Below are 14,335 nucleotides of genomic sequence, written 5' to 3'. Positions count from 1 at the left end.
TCACTGTAACACAATTTAACAATATGTTCCATTTAATTTGCTCTTAATTTGGAAAGAAAAATACACTGTCCCTGTCACGGCATTAAATTTAGCTTGCTGAAGAAAGGATTTTAAAACCTCATGCATCCCCATTTAAGAAACAATCGAGTGAACAATGGGTACAAAAACGGCCACACAATCAATAATCATAATTCAATTTCTAGAAATATAAACAAATTTAAGCAATTTGTCCACAGAAAAATATTAAACATAGTGTCCTGTTTGGGGGTTACAGTAGAGATCTCTCCACAAAAATAAATACATAAATAATAAATATATATATATATATATATATATATATATATATATATATATATATATATATATATATATATATATAAAATTTATATTATTATTATTATTATTATTATTATTATTATTATTGTTATTAAATATTATATATTAATACATATTTGCCCACAGAAAATGTTTCACCTAAAAGTGTCCTCTTTTGGGATCATAGTAGAGATGGGTTCACAAAAATAAAGTATAAATAAATAATTAACTTGACAGGTAAGGAGAGGTGGGATAAGTTGAACCATTGTAGTATGGGGGAGGATCTGGCTTTTTACAATAATGAAGTTGAATAACCTGACCCCCATTTGAAAACTACTGCTCTAGGGAATCGCAATATCCTGTCACTTTTCTGCTAGTTGCTCCCTGATTCATACCACTATCCTCTGACCTCAACCCAAGTGAACGACCTCAAAATAAGATCTAAAAATGTGGTTGGCTGTGTACTGTAGAAATCTTAATGAAATAATAATAATTATATATATATATATATATATATATATATATATATATTATATTTACACCCCCTTTTTTTTATGCTAGTGCCAAACGTTTGGTAAGAGGGAAACTCTTTACAACCTAAAGACGGTTGATCAAATTAGGTGGTTTATCGGCACGTAAAGTGGAATAAACAGAATGTGGCGGCAGCAGCACTCAAAGTGGGGTTAGTATGCAAAACATTACCTTTGGATTTTGAATTTTTGAATATCTGAACATTGATATTGTGCTGCAGGCTTGAAAGCTTTAATTGGATATTACGAATTGTACGTTAATACCTCAGCCAGGGAGCTCTTGTTCTCTTGCTGTTTTATAGGCAGTTTGCAGGACTACATGAAAAGAAACAAATTTTTGTGAGCTGGCATTCGAGCAGAGTTAAAAACACGTAATTTCACATGCATATCAAAATTCAAGTCTCACAGTTTAATATTGAATAATTTGATGATGATGATTTTGACCTTTTAATGTGACATCAATTTTAGTATTCCCCTCCATGTACTATCACAACTATGAAACAGACAATGATTTTTTTAATGTATTATTCACACTGTATTTTAAGCATGGGTTATTAATATATATTAATCCTTGTGACATTGTTACAAATTATGGAAATTCCTTTGATTCTTTTTTTGTTATGATATCATAAAAGAATCACTGGGAAAATAACCAGGGAGCTGAAATTTCCAGCAGAGGATTAAAAGCTATAACATTTAAGAATGCAACAATTTTGACATTACTATTTGATTGCACTTGGCTGTGCAAGATTTTGTGTGCAAAAATAATCATTGTCCAAATTTTGGACCATGTACAACTATTATAATTACAGTTTTTGAGATGCATTTTGATAGGATATATGACATTGATTTTCCTGCAATTTTGGAAACATTCCTTTGAGCAGGTGTCAAACTATGTCAGCAAACAGAAAATTCTTTGTTTCACCTCAAGTAGGTGGAGGTAGAGACCATTTAATGGCTTTCTCTTTAAGTATCATCGTCACTTCATAGACTACAATAACAGATCAAAGCATTTTTCAATTTTTTGTGGGTGTTAATAAATCCAACCTACATATTTATGGAAAGGGCTGATGCCACAGAACAATTTGAGTGGTTGAAGGAAAACATTTATAAATATTCTAAAAACGCTTTCATTATTACACCTTTAAAGCGTGTGCACAAGGTGTAAACATGCAAAAAATAGTGAAGATTGCTACACAAAATGATCACTCACTTATTTCACCCCCATGACATCATAGATCAGAATAAATATCATGTGCAATGTCATAGAATGTTAGAATGATTCAAACTGTAATAAATACATCAAGGGGTACTTGTGGTAAATCTTACAGTACCTGTAAACATGTTCATGTATGTTTTGTGTGTGCATTGAAATAGCTGCTGTTTCATGGCTCATTAAAGTAACAGTACAATTTGCAGGCCTTATTTAACGGTACATAATAGAGGTCCTAAATCCAAGCCCTGAAGTTATAGATAGACAGGTTGTGTTATTATGGTCTGACAGGGCTCACTGCCAAACCAGCACTTATTCTTACACGCACATACGCACACACAAACACGCTTCACTGACTTGATTAGGTTTCCACCAGTAAGCATGTTTTGCATTGCAGTTGCTTGCATGTATGCGTAAGGGGTGGTTACATATTTTCCTTCAGGATTGAGGCTGCATTTTTCATATAGAGTAGCGCGCCTCACAAATCACCATGTGTGTTTATGTGTTTCTCCTTCCATACTTTTTTACCCCCTTTGGCATGTTAAAATCGACCGCAGTGGATTCCCTTAATATAGTATGTAATGTTAAGCCCCACTCTCAGTAGCATTAGTTATGAATTGATGCGTTTCATACGTTTAACTCTCACTGACTCCTCTGTGTGTGACAGGATCAATAAAGAATTTAATCTTTTTTTAAAAGCGGTCCTTTGCTGTCCTCTAGTGGTAAAAAGTATGAATGCAGCGATTTGTCCACTGATATTGAATATACAGAATATTTTGAGTTGGGATTAACAAATTTGTAAATGCAATGGGATTTGTGTGTAGTTTCAGAGGAAATTAATATGATTGTATTCCCCTGGTGTAATTTCAATTTGTGATAAATAATATTTTTACAATTCACTAAAACCTATACTGCTTCTATAACTACTAACTACTAATAATAATCATGATAATAATAATTAAATTTAATCCAACGTGCTTTTAATAATTACATTAAAATAAATTCAATCGATGTTTGTAAATAAAGTGCATATATCCATCCATCTATTTGTGTATAAGTGTATAATCTTTATTGAAATTAGTAGAATGTAATTACCCTTGAGAATTTAATTTTGTGAAAAAAATGTAACCAATTCAATGAATTCATTGATAATTTATATACTGCTTTTTCAATTTACTGCTGATACTGCTAATAATGATTATAATAATAAAACGAATAATTATTCAAGATTGTAATCATTGCATTTTAATAAACTCAATCAAGATTATGTATGTATGTATGTATACATTTGTTTCATTACTTTGGAAATTAATTTAATTTATTCCCTTTGAAATGTTTAATTTGTGAAAAAAACATTTTTAAGAAATGCATCAATAACAGTATATACTGCATCTACAACTACCACTAGTAATAAACATAGTATTAATATTGATTATACAAATGGTAATAATGACAATAATAAAACTATTAATTCACATGCTTTTAATAATTTCATTAAAATAAGATTAATCAACTAACCAGTGATGGGTCATTTTGAATTATAAATTACAAAAAAACTACATAAAACAAATACAGCATTAGAGATTTCGATTTATGGACAAAACGAAACCAAATGTTTGGGGGGGGAATGCATTCACGCTGCATCTACAACTAATGCTGCTACTGCTATAGTAACAATAATAATAATAATGAAATATTAATTCTACTATATATGCATAGACATTAAATTCATTCAACTCACTTCAATGATCTGTCAATTTATTTAATGATCTGTCATTAAATTAAATAAAAACACATATCAATACAGTATGTTTATGCAGTGTATTTTCCGAAAATAATTTAGATAAACGGTCCTCCAATGGGGCGCTTTTACCAGGGTTTTTGCAATTCTGTTTTTTTTTTTGTTTGTTTGTTTTGCTGCGAGAGGAACAGTACTTGTTTTGTTTTTTTTCCCCTCCAAATTAATCGCAGATTAATTAGAACACGGAGCAAGTTGCTGCTAAATTGTGTCATGCTGGTAGAAAACGGTTGTTATAGTGACACACTCACACCAGGTGAATGTAATTAAATGACAAGTTTATTGTTGCACAAAATGTACAAAATAACAAGCAAATGGACAGCCCTCCCTTCCCCCCACCCCAGCATACACACTTGCACACACACGCTTGCACATACGCACGCGCACACATACTACTTTCCCTTCCCCTTCCACTCCAGTTCATTCGCCATGATGAATCCCGAAAAATAAATAAATAAAAAGGTTTTTCCCTACGACTACGGCAAGTCTGATGGTCCAATTAGGCAGACACATGGTCAACGTGAGAGACGACACAGTTCACCCTTTTCAGCATCACCGAACAATTAAAAATGAATAAAAACACCTTATTTACAAACGTTCGCTCAATTCTCGTACAACATGCCATCTACTTTATACAGACTATGCTTGTGCACATACCCCTGTATAGAAAATAGAATTTAAAAGATCAAATCAATGTCGACTAAAAGCCTATAAGACATCCAACGTACAGCACTGCTTTAAATTATTTTTAAGTCTCTTTTTCCCCCTTCAATTTTATTTTGAATACAATTCTTATTGGCTGACTAAGCTTAAATTAATTTTACAAAAAATCTAGCTGACTGAATGCACTTTTTTCTTGCAGCCGTTGATACCTAGCTGGTGATGTCACATTTGATGAGACACCTCTTCTCCTCAAAATTGGTAAATCTGAATGAGAAATGATTATTTAGCCCTCCTGTTATGTTGCTGGTCAAAGCGACCTGCTTTTAAAGTTGATTAAAAAAAAAAAGTCAACAGTACTGTTAGTGCTGATAGTGGAAATGTTTTAACAGGAATTTGAATTGTATTCATTTGAGTTACTTTGTGGTGTGTCATAATGTTAAAGGGTTTATGGTGTTTTCGATTAGTTCCTTATGTTTAAATGCCGTTAAAAGTCAACAAAAATGGAAAATATAAGAATATTAACCCTATTAAATATTTGTTTTTTGAACTATTGATTGAAACTATATGTATAATATTTTTTACATTTTTAAGAGTTCAGATTCCAGACATGAAATCCCAGGCACTTATTTACATTTTTATTATTTCAAACTTTTGATTGAAACTTTATGTAGTATATAGTATATCCCAAAGACATATTTTTCAGTTTTTAAGAGTCCAGACTCTAGACATTAAATCTTATATTTATATTGTTTATCTGTTTGAATCGATTTATTTAATTAAACTAATTCCAGGTGAAATTGACCCATGAACATTATTAGTTGTTCATAGTGGAGTTTATTGGATAGAAACTATGTTTTTGGATTAATTTTGTTTGGTCCTAAAATGTATTGGTAATTTAACATTCAAACTGACCCAGGACGATTATCGACATGATTTATGACATTTAAATGACTCATTTGTAATTTATAGCGGTGATTTTGTGGTGTTAAAAAATGAGGTACTACTGGAATTTCTGTTGACACTTTTTGAGCAATTCAACAAATCCTGAATCAAACTGACTTGGGAACACTAAGAGTTTCTGGGATTTCTGTGTGTTTCTGCCACTTTTGGACAATTCCTCATCCCCTGTGTCAAATCATTGTTTTTCCTGAGAAACAAACATAACAGGAGGGTTAATACAGTATGTGATGAATGTCCTTCTTGCAACAATAGCAGAAAGCATTGCTAAGGCTTCGAAAAAGGAAACTGAAAAGCACTTTGAAAACAGACTTGACAGTGCAAAGTGCTCAGCCTGATGACGAGTAAGCACAGTGATAGCTAAAAGCACGTTAGCACCCATGGAGAGAGAGAGAGAGAGACTCAACTACATTGTTGGAGCCAAAGCCTGCAACATGAAGCAATGGATAGATTAAAAAAAATTAAATAAAATGAATGATGTCGTCCTTCCACTGGGTTGATCCTCAGCATTCAAAAATTATTATAAAGCAATTCTCCGGAGAGCGTCCATCACATTGCTTCACTGCACGTTGAGACATCAGCCCAGTGGGAGAATCACAAAAGGTGCTGTGCAAAACTTGTCAAAACTACAGCAGGAATTATGTGTCAGCTTTGTGTTGATTCGCACCTAAATTGGCAATAAAAGCGTCCTCTCTTGTCGATAATTCTACTTATTTTTAATCTGCTGCTTCTCTGTTTTTTTTTTAATATATATCTTATATCTTCTGGCTTTTTTTATCATCTCTATTTTCTTACTTTACAAAACAAGAGACAGAATGGTGGACAGCTGACAATAAATAGAATTCTTTTTCCTCTTCTCGTTATTACTCTCCTTATCCGGGGTTAAACGTCGTAAACAAACGGGCCCTTCATTGGTGTTTCACTCTTTTTTTGTTGTTGTTTTCTTTTGAAGTATGCACCCATCCCTGGCCTCCTTTGTTCATTGCAGCAGCGCCCGGATCTGTTTGGAGGTGCTGTCGTCGTTTAGATGTCGTGTCGTATACCTGAGGAGCACACAAACACACCACGTGTGATAACAGTGTATTTGGTAAGAAATTCAACACGATCTGAAGTTTCATTTTAATCCTAATAGATTTGAATCTTGTCAAGAGGACATTCATAGCTTTATTGGAGCTGACCTGCGCTTTTTTTTGATGCACAAAAGCAGTCCGTTGTGGAGATTCCTTTTGAGTTATTGACAAAAATAGGAAGTCTTAATAGATGTCCAGGTTAGGATTTTTTTTTACAAAAAGAGCCTCTTTAAGTTCTCAACTTTCTTTTCCCAGCCAAAATGTTCAAATGGTAATTATATTTTATAAAAATATGAATTGGCAGATTTTCAGCACGCTTTTCTTGAAACGTTTTTCCACTTGGCAACACTCAAACTGCTGTTTTGCGTTACCGCCATATATTATTAATCATTTTAAAGGGAATTAAGTGTAGAATTTGAACATATTACCATTTTGTATCATTCTTTTTTGTTTTCGAAGACATAAAACTGATTTTTTTAAATGCTGCTCACACACACACATACATGTGCATATAATGTTTATAAACATTTAGTACTTCTTTTCCACAAGAAATGTGAAATACGGGGAATTATCAACCCACAAAAGCCGTCAGAAATCCAAAATAATAATTAGAAAAAAGATTTAATGGAAAAAAGAAAAAAAAAAACCCTCATAATATGTGAATTAGTGGCCAAATTGCAAATGTTCAGGCGTTGACTGTACTTTTAAGTTGCAATATCAATAATCACCACGAGAGGGCAAACGTGTCTTAGTTACGGTGCTTGAGGAATTATTGCCATGACAAAAATTACCTCAATATGAATGTTTTTAGTTAGTGTGAGAAAAAAGGTTATTGTGCTCAGTTTTTACTCAGAATTTCTGTGCCCTCCTTAAACAATAATTGTGATGCAATACAAAATAGGGTTAGTTCTGTGTTTGTTGGCATGCATAAAGAAAATATATGATCAAAAATGAAGTATGTTTGCTTTTTAAAAATACATTGAAAAAATTCTGTAACACTCATCCGCACTAGGTTCATGGGACAAAAAAATCATCCTAATTGTGAATTCAAATAAAAAGTAATCCAATTATTAGATTTACTTATAGTGATATATACTATTCATAGTTTATCTCCTGTAGAAAATCCAATCAAACCTGAGACGGACACACATGGATGGACAGATGGACACAAACCTCAGCGCATTGAGAAGTCCCTCCACACTGTTGGACGGCTGCTCTTTCAGGACCTTGATGCAGCCCTTCATCTGTGCGAGAACAAAGACAACAACAGGCGCTTACAAAAAGGTCAGCAATAACTCTTCCGAGCCGCCTCATTGCTAGCGGCGGTCCAAACAATGACACAGCAGATACTCTGAACCGCCAGCACTTTGAGAAGCGTTCACGGATGGAAAAGCGGCGCATCCAATTGTCTCAAGAGGAATGAATAACTCCATGACATCTTATTACTGTGTGAAAGTCAACGAGAATCATCCACATCTCTGCTATTGTCACTTGGGGCTTTATTTTTGTCAAGGAACGATATTAAAGTGAGTTGAGGAGCCTCATATATACAAAATATTGATTTAGTGCCAACTTGGAGCATTTTAATGCCAACTAACTATAATGAAATGAGTTGAGGAGTTTCTTTTAGATAAAACAATTGCTTTGTTGCCATTGTGTGGCACCTTGGTGCCAAGGAACTAAATGGAAGTGGATTGAAGTGCATCTTGGAGCCAAAGAACTATGTTAAAATGTTAAATTTTCAGTTAGATGCAACAATTGCTTTGCCGCCATTTTGAGTCATCTTGAAGCCCAAAAACATGGTTGAAGTGATTTGAAGCGCTTGGCTGCCATCTTATGAGATCTTAAAGCCAGACCTATGTTGAAATGAGTTGAGGAAATTAATTTGAACAAATGTAAAGGCTTGCGGCCTTTTGTGTTTGTTTTAAGTTACTTAGTCAAGTAACTAAGTTTAGATGAGTTGAGGTACCTCATTTATACAAAATGTTAATTTAGTGCCATCTTGTAGGACGTTTTTGCCAAGGAACTACAATGAAATGAGTCGAGGAGCGCCATATAAATAAAATGATTGATGTGCAGCCGTTTTGTAAGGAACTAGGTTGATGTGAGTTGAGGCACCTCATTTAGGCCTAAGTTTCACTTTACTGCAATCATCCATTTTCTAAAGCTGCTTATCTTCACTAGGGTTGCAGGCTCCCACGCAGAGAACCCACGCAAGCTCAGAGACAACATGCAAACTCCACAAAGGATGGCCAGAAAGAGCTGGATTTGAACACAGAACTCTGAACTGTGAGGCAGATGTGCTCACCACCAAATTGTAACGGTTTGCCACGGTTTCTATACAAATACATACCAATTAGTGGCTTATTTTTTGCCATAAGCAGCTGTATTGGGGGGGTTAAAACTTTGAGTGCCATTGACGTGAAAGGCTGTCAATAGAAATTCTACCGAAAAAACACTCACTATATACAGTCAGAAGTCAGAACGCTTGACATTGGCTCGCTGGTTAAGTATTTTAATCCTATTATTCAGAATATTTTTGAATTTATTTTCAAATGCATTACGGACTTACACATCAAGCAAATACAAATAAGATATTGACTTACATTGCATTCACTTTGTAATATCAGTAACTGAGTAAGGTAGGAACTTAAGAATGTTATGTTAAGAAAATGAATTAAAAAAATACCCACATCGATTTTGGAGGTCTTTGCGAACGCCCCGACGGGGTGGACGTGGTCATAGAGGATGATGACGCCCACCATCACCCTCATGCAGAACAACATGGTGTCTGTGTTGGTGAATCGGCAGCGGTACTCCCTGCGAGACAAAACACCACTACTGCTGTAGTTGACTTGTCTTATCAGAAATGTCAATGATGAATATTAAGAATACTAAATAAGTGCTCATAAGACTTTTAAGTTCCACTAGAAATGTCTACAAATTACTCACGGGGTCTCAAGCATGACACGGCACACACAGGCCATGGTGCTCAGACAATCTGTAGTGTCCTCAATAGGTAAGGTCTTGTTCTGATCAATGGCAAGTTCCACATTAAGAACATTTGGTGTTGCACGTTTTCTTTCTTTAGATGAAGAATTTGAAGTACCTCCGAGACAAACTTGGTGGTGGCATTGCTCAGGGTCTTCAACATAGGTGTGGCCTCGGCATAGAACAACGACATCCGGTTGGCCATCTCATTGTTGACCTCATTTTCCGCCTCCAGCTGTGACACATTTGCCATCGGTTTGGTGTTGGCAGGGATGATTTATAAAGATAAAATTAGTTATGTCTGACTTTTTACTTACAGTGGATTTTGATATAAACACCTACTAAATAAACAAGAACTAATAAAATAAATGAGTAATGAACTAAATAATATTATCTAAATAGCAGGCTCTTACCTGCTGGTTGTTAAGCCTGTTCCTACTAATGGTCCTCCTGTAGTAGCTGAAGTCATTCTGAATGGCTGGATTTGTCATCTGGATACAGAAAGACAAAAAAATATATAATAAATATACAAAATATATGATTATTTGTGGGCTACTGTTGGTGTTTCGCTGCTTTGTTTTTAATATTACATGACAATGGATGTAGTAGCCTACAAAAATAGATATTTCTCACCTTGAGCTCATCAAAGCTGAGCGTAAAATGCAGAATCTCGGCAAACTGCTTAGCCAGGGCCTGCTCTCTTTCTAGATGCTGCATGGGGGCGTACGGTGGGCTCGTCAGCGCCTCCAGCAGGCTGCGCAGGGCATTCTCTAAACACACACAAAAATAAAACATGTGGACAGTGTTAAGAAACTGACCTGTAATGATAATGTGTAGTTTGCTCCGATCTCACCAGGAAGTGAAAGGGTTTCAGACTTTGAGTCTTAGATGTTCCTTATATTTGGTATGTCAAAAGGCAGGGTAGGTAGGTATGTACACACCTTAATAGATAGATAGGTAGGTACATACATATGTAGGTAGGTAGGTAAGTAGGTACGTCCTTACTTAGGTATGTAGTTATCTAGGTCGGTAGGTACCTATGTATGTACCCTAGGTATGTAGATTTTTGAGGATAAGAAAATTTACTACTATTTGTTATGATGCTGTAAGATGACAAAATGTGGAATAGGTGGTAGTTAGGTGGACATGACATGATATCGACTTTATTTAGACGGACTGGTTGTGTAGTTACATTCATCGGGAAGCTTGCTGGTTGAAGTGCTGGAGCTAACTTAATAGCTGACTAGTTAGGTAGCTTGGTCGGTAGGTAGCTAAGTAGGTAGGCAGATATCATTTAGATTGGGTGATTTTTGCCAGTTCAAAAAGTAGCGCAAAGTACCTGGATAGATCAGTACTTCAGGAGTTAGCTCAAATAGCAAAGTAGCTGGCCAGGTGATGGGTAGGCACTTACTTACCTAGCTAGCTAGCTAGTTGTTTGGGACATTGAGTTTGTGGTGTATTTCATGTTCCATCCCTCTCATATAACTGACCAATTCAAACAGTACTTCTCCTACCATTGGTGACCGTGTGTGTCCCTGGAGTCTAACACGGTTGGACCTCTGTAATGGTCTCAATGCCTCTAAAGGTCCCAAGAGACTGTCTGTTTGGCTCTAAGAGAGTGAGAAAACGCATCACAGTGTCCCATCCGGTGGTATCCATTAAAAATGTATAGTGGCCTTCTATAAATACAGTGATGTGTTTCATCTAAAGGGCCCTCGCCCTTCCCTCCTCCTCCTCCTCCTCCTCCTCCTCCTCAGCTATGATTGCCGAGGGCAAAGTGACAGATTGGGCAAGAGACACACTCTACCTACTTGTTCACTGAAAAGTCACTATAAAAATCACACCAAAGACGCCAATGGAATCCAAAAGAAAAGGGTGTGTATATACTGTTGGTCTTTTGATAGGAAAGGTAAAACCAATTAACGAGTTTACTAGGTAGAGAGCAAGGTAAGCAGCTTGGTACTAGGTACAGTATGTATAGACAGGAGTGGCATACTATTAAGGCAATAGAAAGATGCATGGAAACATTAGCACCGGTACATTAGCATGAATTATTGGTGAGTGTTTGGGCAGTACAGTGGGAACACAATGTTCAGTGTGCACTGTTATTAGTAGGCAGAGCAGAGAGGCAGGTGGGCAGGCTCACTCCATCCCTCTGCTCTGTCGTCGTTACTGTAGCAACGGCTGCCTCCATCCATGTGAGTGAGTGAGTCAGGTTTGTAGTGAGGTAGTTAGTGAGGTAAATGGTACTTCACCTACAGTTTATAGCAGTAGCTAGTGATGTGAGATGGTGACGCAGATAGTAAGGTAGTAGTCAGGGAGGTGGAAATAAGTAGTGAGTAGGTAGTGAGGTACTTAGTGAAGTAATGACTTGAGTGAGTTAGTGAGGTAATTATAGAAGTACAGTCGTTAGCAAGTGAAATGATCAGTGAGTGAGTGAGGTAGTAGTGGTAATGATGTGGTAGTTAATGGTCCTGTTTAATGTTGAGTGAGTGAATGGGGTAGTTAGTGTGGCAGTTAGTAAGCAGTGCGGTTGTTAGTATTTACTTTTGAGTGAGTTAGTAAAGGAGATTGTGAGGTAGTTAGTGAAGGAGATTGTGAGGTAGTTAATGGGGTAGTGTCATGAGGAGTGAGTGAGTGAGGTAGTAGTGGTAATGGTGTGGTAGTTAATGGTCCTGTTTAATGTTGAGTGAGCAAATGAGGTAGTTAGTGTGGCAGTTAGTAAGCAGTGTGGTTGTTAGTAGTTACTTTTGAGTGAGTTAGTAAAGTAGACTGTGAGGTAGTTAGTAAAGTAGATAGTGAGGTAGTTAATGGGGTAGTGTCATGAAGAGTGAGTGAGTGAGGTAGTAGTGGCAATGGTGTGGTAGTTAATGATACTGTGTCATGTTGAGTGAGTGAATTATGTAGTCAGTGCGGCAGTTAGCAAGCAGTGTGGTTGCTAGAACAGTAGTTACTTTTCAGTGAGGTAGTAAATTAGGTAGTGAGGTAGTTAGTGAAGGAGATTTTGAGGTAGTTGATGGGGTAGTGTCATGTTGAGTGAGTAAGCGAGGTAGTTAATGGGATAGTGTCATGAGGAGTGAGTGAGGTAGTAGTGGAAATGGTGTGGTAGTTAATGATACTGTGTCATGTTGAGTGAGTGAATGATGTAGTCAGTGTGGCAGTGAGCAAGCAGTGTGGTTGCTAGAAAAGTAGTTACTTTTAAGTGAGTTAGTAAATTAGGTAGTGAGGTAGTTAGTGAAGGAATTTTGAGGTAGTTAATGGAGTAGTGTCATGTTAAGTGAGTGAGCGCGGTCGTCAGTGGGGTTGTGTGGTGGTTAGTAAAGCACTAACTTTTAAGTGAGGTACTTTTTACTTTTTACTTACTTTTTACAGTATTAATTAGTTGGCAACAAGATATCTTGTGCTACAGTAACTAGGTATCATTGCATGAAGTAGTTAGTAGGTGGTGGGCTAGTTAGTGAACTAGTTGGTAAGTGGTGTGGTAGCTAGTGAAGTAGTGTGTAGGTAATGTGGTAGTTAATGAGTCGGTAGTGAGCTCGTGAGTAGGTAGGCTGGTGGCTAGTGAAGCAATTAGTTGGTAGCTAAGTAGTTCGTGATATAGTTAGTGTGGTAGTTACGGATGTAATCAGTTGTGAAGTTGTTAGTAGGTGGTGCGGTAGTTAATAGTTTGTAGATTGGTAGTTAGTAAGTGAGGGGTGCCTGTGCAAGTGTCTATGTGTGCATGTGTGTTGCCAATACTCTATTCACTCACCTAGGCGCAGTGAAAATTCATAGAAGCGCTTCAGCTTGGCCACAAGTGGACACACTGCATTCCAGGCTTTTTCTTGCAGAGCCAGGTCACCCGGGTTCTGAATGGCCTACAGGTAGATGTCAGTCACATAGCCATTTGTTCATTTCATATCGGTTTCAGTCGCACATCCACACTTTACCATCAACACTTACTTCTCGTATTTCCTGCCCAGCACCGTTATAGGACTGCAGCTCAGCCAGGATCCCGTGGGCCTCCTCCAGCACGGCGCTGACCTGGTTCCACACGGCCGTTTCGGCCTCGGTGGGTTGGGCATCTAAGACGAGGTGAAGGAACGAGGGAGGAACAGATGACGGGGAGGAATTGAACGTGTGAAGTAAGAAGTGGGAAGGGAGAAAATGGATGTTGTAAGAAATTTGATTTGTGCAAATAGAAAGACAGTAAAGGTTGATACCCCCTAAAAATTGAGTCTTGTTTGTCGCCATATCACAGCCTTTGTACATCCAGTATATCAAAATGCATTAGTTGTATTACCATGAGCAGTCCATTAATAATCCAATTATCATGCTCAGTCACACCGTGTTAGTGAATTAATTCCTTTGTGTGGATAAAACGGGATGTTTGCAATTAAATAGAACATGATTCACTTTAAATGTTCAAAAGTAACATTCAAGTGAGCTTATTTTTATATTTATTTATTAATTATTAATGTTATTATTTAAAAAATACATTACATTGTAATCTATGAGCACCAATGCGTTGGCTACTATGATGTCATGAGATGTCTAAAAATGGGTGGATTATTCTCCTTGATATATTTTCTAGCAAGACAATATACAATACGTTCATTTTGGGGGGACCGAACTGAAACGCTAGATTGTATTTTGAAATTACATTTAAAATATATTGGTTATTTCAAAATGTGCTTATTTTTTAAATGGAGAATACTCCTCACGTGCAAGAAAACTATGTTCTTATTCTCTGTCAATATGTTTTATTTTACAATTCTAATTGGTTGGCATTCTCATTATTTTTGTTGTGGGCAAAATA

The 14,335-nt window shown here is 36.4% G+C and overlaps 1 protein-coding gene across 4 annotated transcripts in view; it reads right to left on the bottom strand.

Moving 5' to 3' along the window:
- Nucleotides 1-4,202: 4,202 nt before the first annotated feature.
- fam49al (family with sequence similarity 49 member A, like) overlaps nucleotides 4,203-14,335 on the bottom strand; it is a 31,180-nt gene continuing 21,047 nt past the window's right edge. For all 4 annotated transcript variants that reach the window (XM_088404928.1, XM_088404930.1, XM_088404927.1 and 1 more), the window contains 9 exons: nucleotides 13,480-13,601; nucleotides 13,289-13,394; nucleotides 10,171-10,307; nucleotides 9,951-10,028; nucleotides 9,656-9,772; nucleotides 9,499-9,578; nucleotides 9,240-9,366; nucleotides 7,720-7,790; nucleotides 4,203-6,519 (listed from right to left, as the gene is read on the bottom strand). In XM_088404928.1, the coding sequence (XP_088261054.1) occupies nucleotides 6,456-6,519; nucleotides 7,720-7,790; nucleotides 9,240-9,366; nucleotides 9,499-9,578; nucleotides 9,656-9,772; nucleotides 9,951-10,028; nucleotides 10,171-10,307; nucleotides 13,289-13,394; nucleotides 13,480-13,601 (902 nt within the window). In that variant the 3' untranslated portion in view covers nucleotides 4,203-6,455. The remainder of the gene's footprint in view (nucleotides 6,520-7,719; nucleotides 7,791-9,239; nucleotides 9,367-9,498; nucleotides 9,579-9,655; nucleotides 9,773-9,950; nucleotides 10,029-10,170; nucleotides 10,308-13,288; nucleotides 13,395-13,479; nucleotides 13,602-14,335) is intronic.

The sequence above is a fragment of the Hippichthys cyanospilos genome, chromosome 21 (genome assembly GCF_059441005.1).
Source record: "Hippichthys cyanospilos isolate Australia breed blue-spotted pipefish chromosome 21, RoL_Hcya_1.0, whole genome shotgun sequence".
In the NCBI taxonomy this organism is placed as follows: domain Eukaryota; kingdom Metazoa; phylum Chordata; class Actinopteri; order Syngnathiformes; family Syngnathidae; genus Hippichthys; species Hippichthys cyanospilos.
The sequence above is the reverse complement of the archived record's forward strand: the minus strand, read 5'-3'. Positions and strand labels throughout refer to the sequence as shown.